The sequence below is a fragment of the Zingiber officinale genome, chromosome 5A (genome assembly GCF_018446385.1).
Source record: "Zingiber officinale cultivar Zhangliang chromosome 5A, Zo_v1.1, whole genome shotgun sequence".
Taxonomy (NCBI): Eukaryota; Viridiplantae; Streptophyta; class Magnoliopsida; order Zingiberales; family Zingiberaceae; genus Zingiber; species Zingiber officinale.
The window spans coordinates 126,084,794-126,108,836 of NC_055994.1; the positions used below are offsets into that span (position 1 = coordinate 126,084,794).

Consider the following 24,043-nt stretch of genomic DNA (forward strand, 5'->3'; position numbering starts at 1 on the left):
ACAGTTGGCGGTGGTGAGAGTGAGCGCGCTACGGGCCCGGCGGCAACGCTGAGTTAGTGTTGACTTGAGTTCTCTCCTTCAGTAAATATAAAAATAAAAAATATATATATATTTATTGAGTTCTACAGCTACTAACGCCAGGTCCCTGCCCACAGGTGACAGCCACTGACGCCGACCCACCCCTTCCCCGGCCATCGGACTTCGAGTCACCAGCCGTACCTGTTCAGCTCGAGGCACTCAGTCTCCGGTCCCCTCCTACTTCACATCGGGAACTCCCTTTCTCCTCTCCTCAATTCACTTCCCAATTCCGTGCCTGGTAACATCATTAACTCCCATCAATATAACTCTATACGCGCACCATCACCACCTCCCCCCTCCCTCTCGAGATGAGTTATCGTGCGTGTGCGTCACGCGTGCGAAGAGGAGGCGAAATAATAATAAGCTAATGATGACGAGAGAGAGAGAGAGAGAAGCGGAGGAAGAGCTAACGGGCAGAAGCAGGTACGTACAAGGCGGAGGAGCGCGGTGGAATTGTTTGAGGTCGACTACCTGCCAATGCATACCCAGGTCAGGTGATGAGTTCATACTTTCATACATATAGTATTCCCTCCGCATCACATGACTGACAACCAATTTATTACCTCCTCCACCCAAAAACAAAACAAAACAAAAAACAATCAATTGACGTTTTGGTTGATTGATCCGTGGACGATCGGCACGATGATCATTTATTACGGGAACGAAGGAATCTGTGGGTGTCGCAATAAATGACCGTCTCTGCTCCAGCGTTTGTACTTCTCTCATGCTGCGCTAGCTGCACTGGACTAGCTAGCTCCTACGCTTTATGTTCCCACTCCTCTTAATGCCGACGTCTGAGCTTCTTCGTCTTCTACAAGTCACAGAGCATCTTCCTGCTGAGAAAGAAGCATGGCGCTGGCGTGCGCGTTGTTTGGAGGTGAGGTTATGGGGAATGTTGTCTGGCTCGAGGTCTTCAATGGCCACCGTATATCTACGTAATCTGCTTCATGCAGGTGAGTCGATTCGAGTTTGTGCCTAAGTGAGCTCGGACCAGGCTTCATTCCTCATAACCGACATTTTTGCCTCCATTTCATAGTTCCCTACGGCCAAAGATTTTGAAGGCAAAGTATAGCTTCTCTGCAGCCTTTATCTTCATTCTTACAGTATCGATGTTCTTTCTTCTACTTTTTCTTAGTAAATTATATATTTTTTATTATACTTATACATGCTTGTCTTTCGTTTTGATGTTCTCCGTATTGAGCACACTGTGCATACACCAAAGCATGCATCGTGTCTTCTTTTTTCTTGTGATTATAGTAAATCTTGTAACTCTGCAAAAAAACGTTATTTACTGCTAGCTAATATTCAATCAAGAGCTTAAATGCAAATCATTTGCATCATCAACTTCAGACTCATTAATATTTTCTTGGAATGCCAGTGACGAAGAAGAAGCAGAACAAGAAGAGAAGGTAGAAGAAACACGTAACTGACGCGACGTGACGTTTTAAGAACTTCAATTACAGTATCTACGCACTGAAAACTTATTAGCTCATTGTTCTGTTCTGAGTTCTGACCCTGTTTTATTATAATATTAATTAGTCAATATATATATCTATGCATATATATATATATATATATATATATATATATATATATATAAATTAATTAATAAATTTTGACAGGAAATGCATGGAACCAGAGCGCCTTTCTCGCTGCCAAAGTGTGTCTGAATGATGCATTTAATGCAGGCACTGTGCAAGTACTACAGCTCCTCCACCGCCAAATGAAGCAGTACTGGTGTTTGCGTTTAAAGAGAGCTGGGAAAGGAGGACATAAAATTTGTGTTGGTTCGAGCAATGACTTTGTTCGTATTGCATTAATAGAAAAGCTCCGGCGCAGTGTTTCAGCTGCATATCTGCTCAAAGTTAATGATAAACATTGTGGTCCTCTCAGTTACTGCGCAATGCATGACAGCCCATCATGTAGTCTTCCAGTGTGCAATTATATGCACGGCCTATATCTTTTTAATTTGCACATATATTATTTATGTAGAGGATGAAGAAGCATGCCAAAGTCACACGCAGGCCTACAGAGAAGTCAGTGATCCATCGATCGAACGTAATGGCTGACTGACCCATTATCGCTCGGGTGGAAACCGCAGGCGGAGCGACGGTATCGCTCGGGTGGAAACCGCAGGCGGAGCGACGGGGTTTGTGCTTCGGCTGCGCGAGATCGATCGAGGCGAAGAAAACGACGAGATCGAGGAGGAGGGCAAAACGGTAAGGAGGGAGAGGCATGAAGGCACCGCACCGCCCAATAATGCAAACAATGAACAGCAACAGCAAAAAGATGGAGAGACATGAAGATCGATAAAATTAATATAATTATTGGCATCGAATCTTCAGTGCGTGGAACCCCCCAAGAACAAACCAACACGCATGCGCCAAAACACATCCAGAAACCAAAAACTACTCCTCTTCTTCTTCCTCCTCCTCGTCTAAGAAGTCTAACCTAATTCAACCATCAGATCAAAGGCGCGCAGGCAGGCAGAGATCCTTCCTTATTCACATCTAGCATATGTATACTAATCGATCAATTAGAGGCGCGCGCGGATCAAGGGTGGACCTTGGACTTGGTGGACGAAGCGAAGGCCGATTTCATGGCGGCCACCGCCGAGGCCATCGCCGCGTCCGTGTACGTCTTGGACGGCGGCTTTCCGGACTTGTTGGCGGCCTCCATGAGGGAGTGGAGGTAGTCCTCGGCCTCGCGCATGGGGAACTCGGCCTCCTTGCGGAGCTCCGCCTCGGCGGCGGCCCAGGAGCCGTAGGCCTCCTGCTCGAAGAGGGCGAGGAGGTCGTGGATCTTGGAGGGATCGAAGTCGTCGCCGGCGAGGAGGGCTTGGTCGGCCAGGAAGGAGAGCTGCGAGAAGAGGGCTTCCATCGCCGCCGCCGTCGTCTCTGCTTTTACCTGTCGATCGGTAGGTCGGTGGGCGGACGCAGATTTGTGTAGTTCGAATGGTATAACTGATTTTCCTCAACACTGCGAATAATTGAGCGCTGATCCTGCGTTGAGCTGCGACCATGATTCGTCGGGACCCGACCAATTACAATCTGACGCGTGGTATGAATGTCACATCTTGCTTTCGCTACGTATTGATTGATAAATAAATAAATAAATAAAACATAAAATTATAGTTCCTGTTCCACTGATGCTCCCCAACATCACCATGTCACCTGTCTCCACGGATGAAGTTCATCCTTCTTAAGATGGCTAAATCTTCAGGTTTCTAACTAACTTAGAGTTTAATCCAGACACCCAGAGTGAAATATAGATGGAAAACAGAGACAGAAAATGTAAAAAGAGAGAAAAAAAAAAAAAAACTACGGATTGTAGTCCACTGCTTTCGCTGTGTCACGTTATTAACAAAAGTTTCAACAGTGACATATCAGATATATCGCAAGAAATTAATATCAAGCAGCTCATACAGAAACCAATATACACCATCCGTTACTGCTATATCCAGAGATCTCCTCCCCGTGTCGCCTGCGGTCGTTAATTTTCTATCACTCATATATTTATGAAAATGTAGATCCGGTGGTCCGACATCAAGAAATGGGATGACTCAGCAGAATAATCACAATAGAGTAATTTCAACAGTTTTTTGTTTTTTTTATTTTTATTTTTTTTGCATAGATCAATTTTCTTTAGGTCAGGTTCAATAGACCGATTTCATTCAGGATAATCACGATCGAGTAATTTCAACCGACTGGTTACAAGTTGGGTCGGTCGTCTTATGTCAAGTCGGCTTTCTTTAGGTCGGGCCCGATTTCCTTCGAGTCGACTTCTTTCAAGTCGGCTTCAATAGATCGACCTCCTTCAGGTCGGATTTAGGGATGTCTAGTAATTAACCAGGAAATCCTTTAAGCGAAGGTCTAAAAAGATGTTAAAGGAGGCTAAGGCAAGCCTTGGCAATGCTCCTCGTTCAAATCAGACCTCGGAGAAAGAAAGAAAAAGAAGATATGGAGAAATAGAGTTATGAGATTGCTTGTCTTGGTGTTGGATTACCTTTAAATAGAAAGTGAAAGGCAATGGCAAACCGCGGCCACTTCTCTTGGTGATGAACACTTTAATAACTACCGAGTGGAATTAGAGTGTCAATTTGGGCAAACCAAACTCGAATGCAACTTGGAAAAAATTGACTTGAGATCTTCTATCAAGAACCGACTTGATCCGAAGTCGATTTTGACTAAACCCGAGCTCGACTTGACTTGATCCGAGCATGTCCTGACTTATCCGAGCTCGTCTTAATTTGATCCGGATTCATTTTAACTCTGACTTTCAGCTCGACTTCCGATTTGACTTAATTAAAATCATCCCACGTGTTGCTGACTCACATGCATTTCGTATATACTTTTGTGTTTTAGTATACGCTGCGAAGCTTCCATGCATTGCGATCGAGTTGCGACGACCGGTCAAAAAGGCAGTGGCACACAGCTAGACATGAAAGCTAAACGCTTCCATAAACTTTTTGACCTCGAGCGGTTGTTATAAAGCAATATGTCAAAGCTCCTGCCTGTTACATCCTGGCTGGATTTTTGACAGACAGCCTGTTGATACGCTGAAACTGCCATTTCAAAATTATTATAGAAATTTAAGAAAATAAAATATCGAATAACTCACAGTCACAGCTATGCCTGCCTTCGTCACTGGCTAATTACTTTTCATTTTGACACTTCGCTTGTGACTTTTTATCAACACGCGACTTCTTATTAACAATATTGCATGCCGACATTCTGTTCCTCAGTATTATAGCAGTTTTACTGAATTCTTCTCTTCGAATCGACCCAAAAATGAAAAATCAAAATCTCAGACAAGAATGCATTGCTACAGATGATTAATTAAATCTGAAGAAGATGAGAACGCAAACAGCTGTATAGAAGAAAATAAAATGAGAATATGAGAAACTTGCATTGCGTGTAAGTCACCGTCAGAAGAGAACGTAGTATATATAGTTGATGTGACCTGGGCATGCAGTATCTGCTCGGTACATAGATCACGCGGATAGGAATTAAAGTTTTTCCATAGCCATTTCTAAGAATAAATAAAAAAATCTAATAGAGAAAATAATAAATCCAAGCATAATTTAATTTCAACATACAGCATCGCATAATAAAATTGAAATTACATAAATTGTAAACCATGATGAAATCTGAGACATAAATTGTAAACCATGATGAAATCTGAGAGTAGAAGAGTCATTGTCTCAATAAACCATCCTTTATCTCAAGATATTGTTAAAAAAACAGAGGGAGAAGTCTTTTTTCGAATTTAGGATAACAACGTTGAATTTTGTACATCAATGGAAAACGAAGAGATACATCTAATAAAAACCTCACTCTTATAAGGAGTATCCGTTCGGTATCAATCCATTAATGATAACGATCTTACACATACAATCTACATCCAACAACCTAAAATAAAAAAATCAGAGTTAGATCACTTTAACGGATTTGGTTCGGTTCATATTCGAATATACAAATTACAATTAAACTCACCTAAAGAGATAAAATTCAATAATCTTCCACTTGGATTACATGTGTGTTGAAATATAACTATAGTTGATATCAAATTTTATGATTACAAAATACGCATATAAATAATTTGGTCTATTAACCTCATTGGTATAAGACTAAAGAGCTTATAATTACTATATATGACTATATTAAGCCCCAACAGTAATTAAAATACCAATATCATTAATGATACAAATCAAAATGTAGATGTGTAGTATGAAAATTACATGAAATGCTATCAATATATGTCAAATTTCAACTGGTCCAGAATAACGCAAAAGAGTCTGACCATATTTACAAATATTTTATGCTAAACTGCATTAACAAATAATGATCATAGTCTTATGATTTCAAAAATGAAATCTATATCCTCTTTACCCGGTCACCAACACATATATCATTTTTTTTAAAAAAACAAATTGTAGGTAGTAATAGGATGATGGGAGGGAATGAATATCCAATCATGTGACAATACGAGGATGGAAATGAAAGTTAAATATTAGATGGGTATGAAGATAGATATAATAGATGGGGATGAGTATGGAATATATGAAATCCGATCCAAATCGTACCCATTGTCATTCCTAATAAGAAAGACTCTCATAGCCACAGGATGCGCATGAAACATCTTACGCACCAAGCTCTTGATGAGTGGACTGTCAATATGGAATCTGTACTGATGTGCTCTATCATCACCTGACAACTCTGAACTTTTTTTATAATCGTCAAAAAATTGATGTCGATGTGCTTTGACTTCGATAAACTACGGTTATTCTTGGCATAAAGTTTTACAGTTTTATTATCATAGTTGATCATTAATGGTCTATCAATGTCATCAACGATCTGCAACACTGTAATGAAGTTCCGCAACCAAATTCCATGATTAGATGTTTTGTAGTATGCTATCAATTCTGTCTCCGTAGTAGAAAGACTACTAGCATCTGTTTGAAGCTTTTCCAAGATATAGTCCCTCCGGTCAGCATGAAAATACAGGCTGAAGTGGACCTCCTAATATCCAAGTATCCAGCAAAATCAGAGTCTAAATATCCAATCACCTCCAGATGATTGCAAACTTGTGACAATATTAAATATCACCATAATGTACTTCTTGATGTTTCCTTTGTCGTTATACCACATAATTATCAAATTCGAAAGAAGTATGATAGTCTAGACTTTTTTGTTTGCCACGAAATGATATGCTAATTGGCTAAAGACACTCATATCATCCTTTCTCTCAGTTATTGAGCATTTAATTGATGTCATAATAGAAAGTCTCATGATACTTAGACTTATACAGTTCAATCGTTCACATTTTTCAAATTCAACACTTTCCTATATAGTGCTAGAACTAGTTAGGGGTGTGGGATGATTTTGTCTCAATGCATAGTCTAAGTTCATGTTGCCTAATGTTGGTGCAATATCCCTTGGATCAGGTTGACCAGGTTAACTAAGCTTGAGTTGGCTCAAGCTTGAGTCTTGATGTTTAGGTTTCGATGTTTGACAATATGTGGAGATTGCAGGTGCAATCGTCCGATTGGAGAGATTATTGGTGCAATTCCCTTCTGGTCAAGATTTGGCCAGTTTGATGCAAAGAAGAGTCAAGTAGATCAAGGTCGACCGGATACTTGATTAGTAAAGCCATAACTAGAGGTTAGGCAAAAGAAATCTTGGTGAGTGAAGGCAGGTGAAAGACCTAGTGAATGAAACTAGGCAGGTGAAAGTCCTGGTGAGTGAAGTCGGGCAGTGGAAAAATCTTAGTGAGTGAAGATAGGTGAAAGTCCTGGTGAGTGAAGCCAAGCAGATAGAAAGTCCTAGTGAGTGAAGTTAGGAAAATGAAAAGCCCTAATGAGTGAAGTTAGGCAGATGGAAAGACCTAGTGAGTGAAGCCAGGCACGAGGAAATCTAGATGGGTCAAGGGTGACCGGACATCTGGTGGAAGTCCAAGTGGGTCATGGAGGACCGGACACTCGGCATGAGACGGTAAGTCCAAGTGGGTCAAGGTTGACCAGACACTTAACATGAGGAGAAAAGTCCAAGTGGGTCAAATGATTGACCGGACACTTGGTGAAGAAGTCCCAGCAAGTCAAAATTGACCGGATGCTAGGCACGAGGAGTTTCAACAGGTCACGATTGACCAGATGTTGGATTTGGGGACCCTTGAGCTTGAGTTAAGCAAGTCAAGGGTGGTCAATCGATTAGCCGATCGATTGGACCAAATCACAATCGATCAACCGATCAATTGGACTAAATCCTAATCGATCAGCCGATCAATTGGGAGAATGATGTGATAAACAGCAGCTCAATTGATCAGTCAAATGATTGAGGGTGTTTATCGCGCAAACAGAAGCCTCCTGAATCGATCAGTTGATCGATTGGGCACTCCCATTCGATCAGCCGATCGATTGGGGGTTGGAAATCGCGTGTGACGCAAGAAAGCTGAATCGATCGGTCGATCGATCCAGGCTTTTCCAGCAAAGAGAACAGAGGCACTCTGAATCGATCAGCCAATCGATTCAAACCTCCCCAATCAATTGGTCAATCGATTGAGATACGACCATTGCGCAAGATGCAAGTTTTGGACGGTTGAGATTGCTAGGATCTGACATGGCAATCGATTGGGAGGAGCCCCAATCAATTGGAAGCCCTAGAAGTATAGATACAAAGGTGACAAAGTGTTCAAATGCGGAAATCATTCTTCCCGATCTTCACGCGATCTTCTCCGACACTTCTCGCTAGTTCTTAGAAGCTCTTGGGGACAAGTGCTAGTGCACTTCTAAGGTTCAAGAGGCAACTACAAGCAACAAGTGAGCAAGAAGAGAGTTTTTCATTTGTATTCATTGTATGTTTTTTTCTTGCCTTGAGTTGTTGTATGTGTGAGTGTTGTATGAGGTTTCTCCACCTTCGGCAGTTACCGAGAAGGAGAGTTTTATTAGTGGAGTGAGCGTCGTGTGTGAATCCTTGGATTAGTTATGTCTTCTTGAGGTGGATACCAAGTAAATCCTCTTGTTAGCGTTGTGAGTGTTTGCTTCGAGTTCTTTTCCGCTGCACATCATCACGAAGCATTAAGACAACGAACGCGATAAGCTATTCACCCCTCCCCCTGCTAGCTACAAATCGACCCTAACAAGTGGTATCAGAGCAAGGTCACCCTTCATCGGAATTACCGTCGGAAAGAGCAATGAGCTAGAGGGAGAAGAAGTTGAAGCAAATTTCAAAAGTCAAAGACTTCATCAAAAGGCTCAACTTCAAATGGAATTCCAAGATGGACTTGGATTCGACACAAGGGTGCCTCCACAATACATATCAACAAGCTTCGATTCTTGGAAATCAAAAATTAAAATTTTTTTCATGATGGAGATAAAGCAATGATTTGTTCTAATGGAAGGTTTTGAAGCTCCAACAAATTCAAAGGGCAAGCTCCTCAAGAAGAACAAATGGATGTTGGTGCAACCTTAGGTCAAGGTTGACCTGGTTGACCCGACTCGAGTTGACCTGACTCGAGTTGTATTTTGATGTTTGACGAGAACAGAAGAGTTGTATTTTGATGGGAGATTGTTGGTGCAACCTTAGGTCAAGGTTGACCTGGTTGACCTGACTCGAGTTGACCTGACTCAAGTTGTATCTTGATGTTTGACAAGAACAGAAACTTGGGAGGTTGTGGGTGCAACCCTTGGTCAAGGTTGACCTGGTTGACCCGAGGTGAGTTGACTTGGCACGGGAAAAGTCTAAGCAGGGAGCTTGGCACGGGAGAAAGTCCAAGTATGGAGACTTGGCACGGAGAAGTCCAAGTATGGGAACTTGGCAAGTGGAAGTCGGAGAGGGCTCGGTAGCTCGGACTAGGTCAGATAGGGCTCGGTAGCTCGTTCTCTGGACCGGAAGTGAAAGACGGAGAGGGCTCGGTAGCTCGTTCTCCGGACTAGGTCAGAGAGGGCTCGGTAGCTCGTTCTCTAGATCAGGAAGGCAGATGGAAAATCCTGGTGAGTGAAGCCAGGTGAAAATCTTGGTGAGTAAAGCCAGGTGAAAGTCCTGGTGAGTAAAGCCAGGCAGATGGAAAGTCCTGGTGAGTGAAGCCAGGCAAATGGAAAAGTCCTGGTGAGTGAAGCCAGGCAGATTGGAAATCCTGGTGAGTGAAGCCAGGTGAAAACCCTAGTGAGTGAAGCTAGGTGAAAGTGAAAGTCCTGGTGAGTGAAGCCAGGCAGTTGGTGAAAGTCCTGGTGAGTGAAGCCAGGCAGTTGGGAAGTCCTGGTGAGTGAAGCCAGGCAGTTGGGAAGTCCTGGTGAGTGAAGCCGGGCAAGGAAAAATCCAGATGGATCAAGGCTGATCGGACATCTGGTGTTGTGAAGGTCAAGTAGGTCAAGGGAGTGACCGGATACTTGGCACGAAGAGAAAAGTCTAAGTGGGTCAAAGGGATTGACCAGACACTTGGTAGGGAGTCTTAGCAGGTCAAGGGAGTGACCAGATGCTAAGCATGAGATACCAATAGGTCAAGGTTGACCGGATATTGGTTTGGAAGGCGTGGGACTTGGTTTGGGCAAAAACCAAGAGCTGGATCGATCAGTGGATCGATCCAGTGATACACTGGGTTATCTGATCGGTCTGGTGACCGATCAGTAACCAAACAGTATGCTACTGTATGTTATCTGATCGGTCTGCAGACCGATCAGAAAGCGAACAGAAGGCAAAGAGAAAAGGAGGGGATCGATCTGTGGACCGATCAGGAGACGATCAGAGAGTTGGGCGAGTTCTCTGTGAAGAGTGCTGATCGGTCTGGGGACCGATCAGCATAGGTCCTGATCGGTCCCCAAGACCGATCAGGGAGGCCTCGGACCAATCAGGGTGGAGCCTGATCGGTCCAGGTATAGCCGTTATGAGTGACAACGGCTATCTCCGTCTTCTTCGCTGTCTTCTTTGCAGTGCAGGTTATAAAAGGAGATCAAGGGCTTCTACAGCAATACTTCTTCTTCTTCTTCCTCTCCTCAGCTGCTACCTCTTGCTTCTGTAAGAGCTTGCTGTTGCTGAGCTTTGCTGAGCTCTTCTTAGCTGAAGCTTCGCGTGAGCTTCCTCGGTTGGGGTCTCCAACAGTTGCTGCTGTATTTGGCCCGTGAAGTTGCTGCTTCATCAACAGCCGACGAGAAGGCAAGATTGTTTGTTTTTACATTCATATTGTTGCTTCTTCTTGTGTATTCTTGTACTCCTATTCTTGCTGGTGCAAGAAAGATTGTGGCGAGGTTTCTCCACCCAGAAGGAGTATATATATTAGCCGGTTCTCCGGGGACTCATCCACCGACGGATTGATAGGCTTCGTCCATCTTACGGACACGCCGAGGAGTAGGAGTATATCTCCGAACCTCGTTACATCGACGCGTATTGATGTTTGATTTCTCCGCTTTCGTTTCTATTATTTTTATTTCCACTACGCTAACCTTGATTTGTAGAAAGAAACGAAGAATTGGGGTCGGCTATTCACACCCCCCCTCTCTAGCCGCGACCATCGATCCTAACAATGGAGTCAAGAGCAAATTCAAAGATATGAGGCCAATGATAAAGTGACCAAGCTATTCGTTAATTTATTGTCAAGCAATATTTTGACTCAAATTAGAGAATACAAGGATGTCAAGGAGCTATGAAGCAAATTGGCTAAAGTTCATGAGGAATCCTCCACTGTACCTGATCCTGTCCGAAAGCTGAATCAACAGACGTTGGGCACGTGGCGCTCTCCAAGCGGCTGACGTAGATCTGCTGACTATCCACCTGGACCTCTGGTGAACCTGCACAGAAGTCAGGCCGGGAAGGGGTTCCCGGCGACGACCCTCCGACGCTCAAGTCAGGCAAAGCTCAGCAAGAAAGTGGCTCCAAGAATCGTAGAATGCGTACCTCCGGCGAAGGATGAGGGCCTTTATATAGGGCTCTGGAGAAGCGGGTGCACACATACCGAGGTGTACACGTGTCCTCAGCCAGTGAGCTTACCTGACCCCATACTGCTACAGTCCCAGCACGTCTTCGATGGGACAGCGGAACCTCCTGTCGTAAGATTTGGAGTATGGCCTAAACGTAGAACATACCCGCTGTCAGAAAAAGATGTCCCTTGTCCTTTTCCCCTTGCTCCCGGTCAGGCGTCCGGCCGGCCAGCCTCTGCCTTACGTCCGGCCGGACACTTATAGTGGTCTACTTGGGAGATTCTCGGTAATGTGCTTTGTGGAGACTGTTAGCAGTATGCTACCTCATGTCCTCGGCCGAGCGTGCCGTCCGCTCGGCCCTACGATCCTGTACCATGAGCGTTGGGGCCCAGCTTCCTGCTGGGGCGCCTTTTGCCATCAGTTAGACACCGGCCAGCCGGCCGGGCGTTCGACCCACCCATCTCCGGTCGGCCACCTGGCCCTTTGACTTCCATGTGACGTTGACTCCCCAGAACAGGGGTCCCCTGTTCTTACCGCCGGATCACTTGCCTCCCCTTCAAGTCTAGTCGAAGGAGGCGATTAGTCCGACTGACTGGACTGCGAGTCTAGCCGGGCGGCGCCTTCGTGCCATTATCCTCCGCTCGGCCTACCGCAGGGATGGCCTTAAGGTTAGTCAACAGCCACATTCCTTGAACCTCCTCGTAATCTGCGCCAATCTTCGACATTAAGGCTGAGCATGCGCTCATTAAATACTTCGAATGGCTGAATGCCATGTGGTGCACTGTCGTCATCGTACGACGGCGGCGGCGTGGTGCTTTGATGGGATCGAAGCGGATCGAAATAAACGGCGTGATGCGAGCTTTGATTCCCGTGACCTGGATCCAACGGTGGAGGCCGCCCGGCCTCCACCCTATAAAATCTTCGTTTTCTCCTCCGTCGCCTCACTCCTTTCGCGTGCCCCCGGTTATCCTTCGCGTTCTAAAGCTTCGACGATCGTGTTCTCCTGCTTCCGTCGATCCCCAGTGTTCTTCCTTCGATCCTCCTTTTTCTCGTAAGGTTCTCCTCTTTTCTTTCTTGTTTCCGGTGCTTTCTTTACATTTCTTTCCCCAGTTTTCGCTTCCAGAGTACTCTTTTCGCTTGCTGTCGTCTTTCTTCTGCCTTTTTGCCTTTTCGATTTCTTTCGATCGGACCATGGCTAGTTCTTCTCATCCTGAAGACTAGTCCCTCGACCCTTGGTACACTACCATGCAGTCACGATTCGATCAGCATGACTTTGATATTCTGACCGATAATTTTGAAATCCCCGATGATTTTGAACTTCTTTTAGCCGGTCCCTCCGCTCGGCCACACAAGCCGCCGCGCGGAGCTTTCTGTGTCTTCCGCGACCAGTTTACTGTCGGTCTGCGTTTCCCTGTACATCCTTTCATTATAGATGTTTGTAACTTTTTCGGTGTTCCGCTCGGCAGTCTAATACCCAACACTTTTCGCCTTCTCTGTAGGGTTGTTGTTTTGTTCAAAATCCATAACATCCCCCTCCGACCAGACGTCTTTTTTTATTTCTATTACCCCAAGCAGTCCGAGCCGGGCACCTTCATGTTCCAAGCTCGGCCCGACCTAGTCTTCTTTAACAAACTGCCTTCTTCCAATAAACATTGGAAGGAGTATTTTTTATATATTCGTATGCCCGATCAGGCCAATTTCCGGACCAAGTGGCAGGTCGACCTACCCCCCACTCCTGAGCTAAAGAAGTTCAAGACCCGACCGGACTACCTCCATGCTGCAAATATGCTAGCCGGTCTACGGCTCGACATCAATAAGCTTCTTCACGAAGGAGTGATGTACATCTTCGGTCTGAGTCCCATACGGACTCCTCTTCCGAGCGGCTTCGGTAAGAATTTTACTTGGGCGTTTGCTTTGATTGCTAACTGATTTTTCTTCTTTCCTTTGCAGCGGACATCGTCATGGAGTCTGTAATGGCTGGCATTCTGAAGAGAAAGGCGGCGGCACTCGAAGCCGCAGCAGCCAAAGAAATGGAAGCGCTTGGTATCCAGCCGGTCGGCTCGCATGAAGAAGAGAGCAGGACACATGTCAGGGAGTCGGCCGCTCAGGCTTCCCTCCCAGAGCCAGCGGCTGGGGCAACCATCAGCCAAGAGCCCTCCGCTCGGGGTGACGGCTCAGCTCCGGAAGAAGAGCAGCCTCACCCGAAAAGGTGCCGAGTGGAGACTCCCGTCCGCTCAGCCACGTCTGCTGTTCAACCCTCCGCCCGAGCCACTGCAAGTGCTCGCGGAAAGGCTCCAGAGTGGGACGAGCCGGCGGCCCCTATTGAAGCCGTTCCAGTCAGCTCCCTTCCGCCCGCTCCTCAACCAGCCCAGCGTTCGACCATTCGATCTCAGTTTTCGACGTCGGCTTCTGATCCTCTTCCGACCGCCGGTCGGACGACCCCAGGTCATAGCCGCACGATATGAGTCACTCTTCATCTTCCGACTGAAGAGCTGCTACTAGGGGCCGACCAACCGATAGCGCCCGAGCACACCATCACTTTGAAGGGCCCATTAGCTGAGATGTGGGCCGACGCTCGGGCTCGTGTCGCGCTGATCCCCCTCTGAAATTTGGCCAATAGCCATATGCAACAGGCCACGGGGGTAAGTTTATTTTCTCCCAAGTTTAGTATACATTCCTTCCGATCAGCCAATAACAACTTCTTATTTATTTTGTTAGAGATGGGTGGAGGAGATTGCTGTCTCCAACCGCCTTGCCTTGGTAGATGAAGAACTGAGGCAACTGAAGGCGGCAGTCGGTCCGTCCGGCTCTCAAGGCCCTTCATATGCCGAGCTGCAAAAGGAGCTGAAGAAAGCTCAAGATTTGTTGGCGGCCGAGCAGAAGAAGACGGCCGATCAGGCCCACGCCTTGGCCGAGTCCGAGCGACAGGTCAAGTCGCTCGACACAAAAATAACCCTGGCCACCATTCGAAAAAACACGGCCATCTCCGATCTGGAGAAAAAGAATGTGGAGGCTCGAGGCCTAGAGCAGAAGGTAAAGGGGCTGATGGATCAGCTCGATGGCGAGAAAGCAGGCCGCTCGGCTGACGCACTGAAGCATATAGACGAGCTGAAAACTCTTCAGGAGTCCCTCGAAGCGTCTCAATTGGCCTTCAAAGAATACCAAGAGGCCGAGCCGAGTCGGGTAGCTGCCCTAAGACAAAGCTACATCCGCTCGCCCGAATTCTCGGAGAAAGTCTGCGAGCGGATGTACACGGCCTTCGACCTGGCTATGACCGCCACCACGACGTATCTGAAGTCTAAGGGTCTTCTTCCGGACTCTACTATTATTCCGGCCGGCGATCAAGTGGCGCTCCTGAACAACATTCCCAAGGACCTTTACGATTATATCGAGTAGGCGTTTTTATATGTAATTAGGCCGTTCAGCCAAAAATGGTCCTGTTTTGTACTTAAGCCGCTCGGCTTAAAGTTTTATTTTTAATGCAATGCTTTCCTTTCGCTTGCTTTGCCCCTTTTGCTAGCCAATGTATGTGTTATCCGCTCATCTATTATCACACCTTTAGCATCCGAAAGGGATTTTTACGAAGTATTTGGCGTGACCCTTCCGCTCGGCTAAATATGTAATATTCCGCTTTGATAGTAGAGATCGCTCGCTATATGCCGATGAACTTTTGGGTTCTGAGCCGAGTGGAACGTAGAGACGGTCGAACGATATTGACGGCAAGTTTCTTGGACACTTGCAGTCCTTTTTATTGGCCTCATCCGCTCGGAGGGTGTATAGACGCCGGCTCGTCTCTCGATATTTAACGTCGGAGCTCGACGGTCTTCCGCTCGGAGGGTTTATAGACGCCGGCTCGTCTCTCGATTTTTAACGTCGGAGCTCGACGGTCTTCCGCTCGGAGGGTTTATAGACGCCGGCTCGTCTCTCGATTTTTAACGTCGGAGCTCGACGGTCTTCCGCTCGGAGGGTTTATAGACGCAAGCTCGTCTCTCGATTTTTAACGTCGGAGCTCGACGGTCTTCCGCTCGGAGGGTTTATAGACGCCGGCTCGTCTCTCGATATTTAACGTCGGAGCTCGACAGCCTTCGGCTCGGAGGGTATATAGACGTCGGCTCGTCTATCGATATTTAACGTCGGAGCTCGACGGTCTTCCGCTCGGAGGGTTTATAGACGCCGGCTTGTCTCTCGATATTTAACGTCGGAGCTCGACGGTCTTCCGCTCGGCGGGTTTATAGACGCCGGCTCGTCTCTTGATATTTAACGTCGGAGCTCGACGACCTTTAAGGCTAATTTGAACACCGCCGTTCGGCGAAGCTATTTGTCATCCTTTTTATCATTTTTGCTGCCTGCATTACAAGTACATAGGCGATCAAACTATACGCAAAAATGAGTTACATCAGTACACCTTTCACCCAGATCGATAAGGTTGGAGATGATTCGCGCTCCACGGTCGGTCCAGCTGTCGCCCGTCTTCATCCTCTAAATAATAAGCGCCCGAGCGGAGCTTTTCGATGATTTTGAAGGGGCCTGCCCAAGGAGCCTCCAGTTTGCCGACGTCGCCGACCGACTTTACTTTCTTCCAGACAAGGTCGCCTACCTGGAATGATCTGGGGATTACGCGCCGATTGTAGTTTTGCTTCATCCGTTGCCGGTACGCCATCAACCGGACGAACGCCTTGGCTCGCTCCTCGTCGACCAAATCCAGCTCCATGTTCCTCCGCTCGGCGTTGCCATCATCATAATTCTGGATCCGGACGGACTCGACGCCGACTTCAACCGGAATCACCGCTTCGCCGCCGTACACCAGATGGAAAGGCGTGATGCCCGTTCCTTCCTTTGGGGTCGTGCGGATGGCCCATAAGACGCCAGACACTTCATCCACCCAGTTTCCTCCCAGATGGTCGAGCCGAACGCGCAGAATACGAAGAGTTTCCTGATTGCCTACTTCGGCTTGACCATTGCTTTGAGGATACGCCACGGACGTGAAGTGTTGCTCGATGCCATAGCTTCTGCACTAATCTTCGAGCAACTTTCCTGTGAATTGCCAACCGTTGTCTGAAACAAGTCGACGGGGTATGCCGAACCGGCAGATGATATGTTGCCAGATAAATTTCTTGACCATCTGCTCGGTGATCTTGGCTAGCGGCTCGGCCTCCACCCACTTGGAAAAATAATCAACCGCCACCAGTAAAAATTTCCGCTGTCCGGTCGCCATAGGAAATGGACCTACAATATCCATTCCCCATTGGTCGAACGGACAGGACATAGTAGCTGCCTTCATTTCTTCCGTCGGTCGGTGAGAGAAATTATGATACCTTTGGCAAGAAAGGCACGTCGTGACGGTCCGAGCGGTGTCTGCTTGTAAAATTGGCCAGAAGTATCCGGCTAGCAGGATTTTCTTAGCCAACGATCGTCTGCCCGGATGCCCACCGCAGGATCCTTGATGCACTTCTTGGAGGATATACGCTGCGTCTTCCGAGCTCACGCATTTCAACAGTGGGCGAGAGAAAGCCTTCTTGTATAGTTGGTCTCCAATGAGCGTGAACCGACCGGCTCTCCTCCTTAGTAGATGGGCCTCATCCCGATTGGACGGTGTAGCACCCGAGCGGAGGAACTCCATGATGGGTGTCCGCCAGTCGCTTGGAAACGAGAGGCCCTCTATCCGGTCGACGTGCGCCACCAAAGATACTTGTTCAACTGGCTGCTGGATGTCGACCGACGTTATTGAGCTTGCGAGTTTGGCTAACTCATCGACCGCTTGGTTCTCCGCTCGGGGTATCTTCTGGATAATAACCTCTCTGAAGTCGGCCTTGAGTTTCTCGAAGGCTTGAGCGTAAAGCTTGAGCCGAGCGTTGTTGATTTCAAAAGTGCCAGAGAGTTGCTGAGCGGCCAATTGAGAATTTGAATACAGCGTCACCTGTCCGGCTCCCACGTGCCGAGCTGCCTGTAAACCGACTATAAGGGCCTCATATTCCGCCTCATTGTTTGTAGCTTTGTAATCCAGTCGGACGGATAAGTGCATCCTTTCTCCTTGAGGGGAGAGTAGTAGTATTCCAACTCCGCTCCCGAGCCGAGTAGATGATCCGTCTACAAATATCTTCCACATAGCTTCGGTTTCTGTCCTTTGTACTTCGGTGACAAAATCCACCAAGGACTGCGCCTTTATCGCCGAACGGGGCTGGTATTGAATGTCAAATTCGCTCAACTCCGTAGTCCATTTGATGAGCCGCCCGGACGCTTCGGGATTCAACAGTACTCTTCCCAATGAGCTGTTCGTCCGGACGATGATAGTATGTGCCAAGAAATATGGACGGAGGCGCTGAGCGGCGAGGACCAATGCGAAAGCCAGTTTCTCGAGCCCAGTGTAGCGAGATTCAGCATCTTTTAAAATATGGCTTAGAAAATATATAGGCTCTTCTCCACTCACCCTTACTAGTGCCGAGCCGACTGTTTGCTCGGTCGAAGATAAGTAAATACAAAGCGGCTCACCCGCAGCTGGCTTAGATAGTACCGGGAGAGAGTTCAAATATGTCTTCAGATCTTCGAACGCCCGGTCACATTCTTCATCCCAGTGAAACTTAGTGGCTTTGCGCAAGATTTTGAAAAATGGGAGACTCCGATCGGCGGTCTTTGAGATGAATCTAGACAATGTCGTTATCCGACCGGTCAAGCGTTGCACTTCCCTCAGATTTCTTGGAGGCGACATATCTTGTAAGGCTTTCACCTTGCTGGGATTTGCTTCGATACCCCGCTCGGTCACTATGTAACCCAGGAAACGCCCTCCTTTTGCTCCGAACAGACACTTCTGGGGATTTAGTTTAACGTCATACCTTCTTAGCGTTCGGAAAGTCTCCTCCATGTCTTCCAAGAGATCGGCCGCTCGGACGGACTTAATGAGAATGTCATCCACATATACTTCCAGATTTCGCCCGATCTGCTCCTTGAACACTTTGTTCATGAAGCGTTGGTAAGTGGCTCCCGCGTTCTTCAGTCCGAACGGCATCACATTATAGCAGTAGGTGCCGTCGGCCGTAACGAAGCTTACTTTTTCTTGATCTTCCCGGGCGAGCGGCACTTGATGATATCCCTGATAAGCGTCGAGCATGCATATCAACTCGCAGCCGGCCGTAGAGTCCACCAGTTGATCGATCCGGGGTAGGGGATAAAAATCCTTTGGGCACGCCTTGTTAAGGTCCCGAAAATCGATGCACATTCTCCACTTGTTGCCGGGCTTGGACACTAGCACCACGTTCGCCAACCAGCTCGGGAACTGGACCTCACGTATATGGTCGGCCTCCAGGAGTTTCTCCACCTCCGCTCGGATGATGACATTCTGTTCGGCGCTGAAATCCCTCTTTCTCTGCTTCACTGGCCGAGCGTCCGGTCGGACGTGGAGCTCATGCTGCGCTATACTTGGTGAAATTCCGGGCAGCTCATGCGTCGACCAGACGAAGACATCACGGTTTCTCTGGAGGCATTTGATCACCTCCTCTTTCTGGTTGGCCTCCAGATCGGATGCAATGAATGTCGTGGCTTCCGATCGGGTCGGGTGAATCTGCACTTCCTCTTTTTCTTCATAAACCAAAGAGGGAGGCTTTTCAGTTATAGCGTTCACCTCAATTCGTGGCGTCTTCCGAGCGAAATTGGCTTCTGCTCGGACCATCTCCACGTAGCATCGCCGAGCTGCTAGTTGATCACCCCGCACTTCTCCCACTTTGTCCTCGACGGGGAACTTGATCTTCTGGTGGAAGGTGGAGACGGCCGCTCGGAATTCACTGAGAGCTGGTCGCCCCAATATGACGTTGTATGCCAATGGAGAGTCCACCATGACAAAGTTTGCGGTTCGCGTCCTTCTGAGCGGCTCCTCTCCCAGCGATATGGCCAGCCGGATCTGTCCGACCGGCTGAACTTCATTGCCCATAAACCCGTAAAGGGGGGTTGTCATGGGCAGCAGCTCGGCTCGGTCAATTTATTGTTGATCGAAGGCCTTTTTGAACATGATGTTGACCAAGCTTCCTGTGTCAATAAAAACGCGATGTATTGTGTAATTGGCTATTACCGCTTTGATGAGAAGAGCGTCGTCGTGGGGAACTTCAACCCCTTCCAAGTCCCTGGGCCCGAAACTAATTTCGGGTCCGCTCGCCCGTTCCTGGCTGCAGCCGACCGCATGGATCTGGAGCTGCCGGACGCTCGCCTTCCTTGCTCGGTTGGAATCTCCGCCGGTTGGACCACCAGCTATGATGTTGATCTCGCCTCGGGAAGTATTACTTCTATTTTTTTCTTCCCGAGCGGATGGTCGGGGCCGTTCCCTAGACATCCGGAGATTCTCCCGCCTCGGGGAGCGATGCCGCTCGGGAGTCTGTTGTTGTCGCCTGTCAGCTTCTTCACGAGGCCTCTGTCGCCTGTCGGCTGATGGCGATCGACGACCACCACCACTGGGAACGGGGTGGGCGATTAGAGGAAGACTCCGGCAATCCCTGGTGTTATGTGTGTCCATCCGGTGGAAGGAGCAGAACATTGGGGTCCATTTCTTCTTTGGCTTGTGCCGTGCGGCAGCTACCTCTTGCACGTGGAACCTAGCATGGGGGGAGCGGATTGCTTCGGCCCTCGGTCCTCTGGGTGGCTGATGAGCAGCGTGCGGCTTCCGCTCGACGGGAGGAACCCGCTCGGTTGGAGTTTCCTTCCTTCTGGCTGCTTGGGCTTCCTCCACGTTGATGTATTCGTTGGCCCGGTGTAGCATATGGTCATAGTCTCGGGGCGGCTTCCGGATGAGTGATCGGAAGAAATCCCCATCGATGAGGCCTTGTGTGAAGGCATTCATCATGGTCTCCGAGGTGGCCGTTGGAATATCCATGGCCACTCTGTTGAACCACTGATGTAGGCTCGGAGCGATTCGCGGGCTTCCTGTTTGATGGCAAACAAACTAACACTGGTTTTTTGATAGCGCCGACTGCTTGCGAAGTGGTGGAGGAAGGCCGTACGGAAGTCTTTGAAGTTTGTGATGGATCCGTCCGGCAACCTCCGAAACCACCGTTGGGCCGATCCAGAGAGGGTGGTGAGGAAAACCTGACACTTCACCCCATCTGTGTATTGATGCAGGGTTGTCGTGTTATCAAACTTACCCAAATGATCATCCGGGTCGGTGGTTCCATTGTATTCACCGATCGTCGGAGGCACATAGTGCTTGGGCAGAGGATCTCGTAGAATAGCCTCTGAAAATTGGCAGTTGATCCGCTCGGGCGATGCGTCCGCTCGGGGGGCTTTCCCTTTTTTGTTATCTCATCTTGGCATTCCATCCGAAGAAGATCCCCGATCTCGATTAGTTGCTGCGGCTTTAGGAGTGCGGAATAGGGCCCGATGGAATGCAACGGTGGCCTGAGGTGCTTCCGCTCGGCCGCCTGATGCTGATGTTGCTTGCTGCTCTGCCCGCTCAGCTTGTGACTTTTGTCTTTATTCCATAAGCTTGGCTGCTCTTGTCTCGATCAAAGCGTCAAGTTCTTCCGTGGAGAGCATCACCGAGTGCTGTCGTCCAGCTTCGTCCATTGCTTCCGATCGGATGCAGGAGCGTTCCCACAAACGACGCCAAATTGATCCTGTCCGAAAGCTGAATCAACGGACGTTGGGCACGTGGCGCTCTCCAAGCGGCTGACGTAGATCTGCTGACTATCCGCCCAGACCTCCGGTGAACCTGCACAGAAGTCAGGCCGGGAAGGGGTTCCCGGCGACGACCCTCCGACGCTCAAGTTAGGCAAAGCTCAGCAAGAAAGTGGCTCCAAGAATCGTAGAATGCGTACCTCCGGCGAAGGATGAGGGCCTTTATATAGGGCTCTGGAGAAGCGGATGCACACATACCGAGGTGTACACGTGTCCTCAGCCCATACCCCAGTAAGGGCCTGTCACTGAGCTTACCTGACCCCATACTGCTACAGTCCCAGCACGTCTTCGATGGGACAGCAGAACCCCCTGTCGTAAGATTTGGAGTATGGCCTAAACGTAGAACATACCCGCTGTCAGAAAAAGATGTCCCTTGTCCTTTTCCCCTTGCTCCCGGCCGGCCAGCCTCTGCCTTACGTCTGGCCGGATACTTATAGTGGTCTACTTGGGAGATTCTCGGTAATGTGCTTTGTGGAGACTGTTAGCAGTATGCTACCTCATGTCCTCGGCCGAGCGTGCCTTCCGCTCGGCCCTACGATCCTGTACCATGAGCGTCGGGGCCCAGCTTCCTGCTGGGGTGCCTTTTGCCATCAGTTAGACACCGGTCAGCCGGCCGGGAGTTCGACCCACCCATCTCCGGTCGGCCACCTGGCCCTTTGACTTCCACGTGGTGTTGACTCCCCAGAACGGGGGTCCCCTGTTCTTACCGCCGGATCAGTACCAATTCAAGAAAAATCCAAAGAGGATAACTTATTGGATCAAGAAGGAGAGGAGCCCGAAGTTGAGAGATGTTCAACATCGGAGGAAGAAGAAGAGGCTTCATCCTCAACGGAATGCAATTAAAAGAACAAAGAGGGAGCATACTCTTTATTTCATGTACAAGATGAAGATGAAGAAGTCTCCACCTCTAGGATTGAGGGGGAGCGACATTTGGTGACTCCGGACCAAGAAGAAGGAGAAGCTTCTACTTCTAGGTCAAGTGAAGAAGAAGAAGATGGGGCATCCTCCAAAAATCAAGAGACATCAAATGGAGGATCAAGTGTCATCCCTACACGTGAAGGTATAAGTAGTTCAATTAATAATAAAAATCATATTATTTGCTTTGAGTGTAGGGACCATGGGCACTACAAGAGTAAATACCCCAAATTGACCAAAAAGAAGGGTCAAGTGACACCCAAAGCTAAGGAGAAGCCTAAGAAGGTTGACCCCGTGATAAGGAAGAGCAAGGAAAACATTGTGTGTTTCTTGTGTAAGCAAAATAGACATTATCAAAGCCAATGTCCAAAGGGAAAGAAACCAACCAAGCTCAAAGAAGGAAGCAAGGTTCAAGAGGGAGCTTGTAAGAGCAAACCCAAGGTATCATTTATTGAGACAATTTCTTTAAATCATGGTAAAAAGTATGCTAGTTCAACTTTATATCATTTTAATGCTATTTATCATAAAAATAGAAGACATGATAGGATTAAATAAAAATATGTAGCTTTTCATACCAAAACTACCTCACCTAAGGTTAGGAAAGTAGATAAACTAGGCAAGAACACTAAGGACTTTAGTTATAAGCCTAGAAATAGAAATGCTCAAGGATTTAATGATAAATCAAAATCTAGGGATTTATGAAAAGAAAATCAAGTCTTGAGTTTAAGGATTGACAAAATTGAAAAGACCCTAAAAAGGATGGAAAGTATTCTTAAGGGGCAAAAAGAGCATAATCTAGGTTTAGGAAACCAAAAGTCATCCAATGGTCATAGAGATTTGGGATACAAACCTAAGGTTAAGAAGGATGTAGCTTCATATCATATGGTTCCATATACCTACGGAAGCAATCTTAGGTCTAGGAGTCAAGTCAAGGATACAAGAGAAGTTATCCCTAGGAGTATCTTTGCAACAACAAATGTGACTAAGACTTCTAAGAAGTCAAAGAAAGTCACCAAGAAGGTCACAAGGGAAGCTATCCCTAGAGTTGACCTAGAGAAAGTGACCAAGGCTCCTAAAAAGCCTAGAAAGGTCATTAGGAAGGTATCTAGGGAAGTGATCCCTAGTGAATACCTACAACATCCAAGGAGCACTAATAGGTTTTGGGTTCCGAGGAACATATTCTCTACACCCTAGATGAGTTTAGAGAGTGTCAACTCCAAATAGGAAGCGTGGTTAACCCAACCTTGATAAAGTTGACACTTGGAGGCATTTTCAAGGTTTTTGTTAAACTTTAAAAATGAAAAGGATATATTGATTACTCTTTGGAAGAATAAAATGTGCCAAAATTTGAGCAATTAGACTTAATTTTATTTGGCACAACAAATCAAGAGTAAAAGGAATGCCAAGTTGAATTTTGGTATTTTCTTGAGAAAATGAGGGCAAATCTAGGATCAATTTTAGATTTAGCAAGGATTAATGATACTTATATAGGTTATCTAGGTATATTTTATTTATGCTAATTTACCATGATTGTTTACCCATCATATGTCATGACATCATATTTTACATTCATGTTTATTATGAAAAACAAACAAAACTACCATGTCATGTCATACATACATTATGTAGCTATAGTATGTTTTCTTTTGAAAATTATTTCTTTTTGATGTATGTCATAACTCATCATGCATTATTTTAATTTCCTTGTAATTAAGGATAGTGGTATTTACTAACAAGTGACATCTTAGGTGGATGTTCAAAATTCCTAAAATGTCTAGATAGATATGCATGATCCCTAGTTTAGGGCAAAACTAAAATCTACATCTCACAAAGACTATAAGGTGACGTGTATGTATTTTAGTGCGCATTAGATACAAGTAAGATGCTAGGATGATGAACAAAACTCAATATGTTGATTTAGTGAATCTATTTAAGTTTTGATTTCATCTAAACACATAGTTATGTGTAGTCCAGTTATTGGGAAAG

The 24,043-nt window shown here is 47.0% G+C and overlaps 1 protein-coding gene and 1 long non-coding RNA gene across 3 annotated transcripts; one reads left to right on the forward strand and one right to left on the reverse strand.

Annotated features, from left to right (window-relative positions):
* Positions 1–137: 137 nt before the first annotated feature.
* LOC121981642 lies at positions 138–2,074 on the forward strand. 2 transcript variants are annotated; one of them, XR_006111892.1, is made up of 4 exons: positions 138–955; positions 1,032–1,144; positions 1,457–1,540; positions 1,701–2,074. It is a non-coding gene; the product is annotated as an uncharacterized LOC121981642 (long non-coding RNA). The 2 variants fall into 2 exon arrangements; XR_006111893.1 differs by having other exon boundaries at positions 138–1,144; positions 1,457–1,487.
* A 300-nt stretch (positions 2,075–2,374) lies between these two features.
* On the reverse strand, positions 2,375–3,203 carry LOC121981641. The gene has a single exon (XM_042534254.1). It carries the CDS (start codon positions 2,956–2,958, stop codon positions 2,632–2,634), a length of 327 nt encoding a protein of 108 aa, XP_042390188.1. The 5' UTR covers positions 2,959–3,203; the 3' UTR covers positions 2,375–2,631.
* Between the last annotated feature and the right edge of the window lie 20,840 nt (positions 3,204–24,043).

Coding starts and splice junctions, on each gene's coding strand:
- LOC121981641 (XM_042534254.1), bottom strand. CDS start 2,958: ATGGAAGCCCTCTTCTCGCAGCTCTCCTTCCTGGCCGACCAAGCCCTC.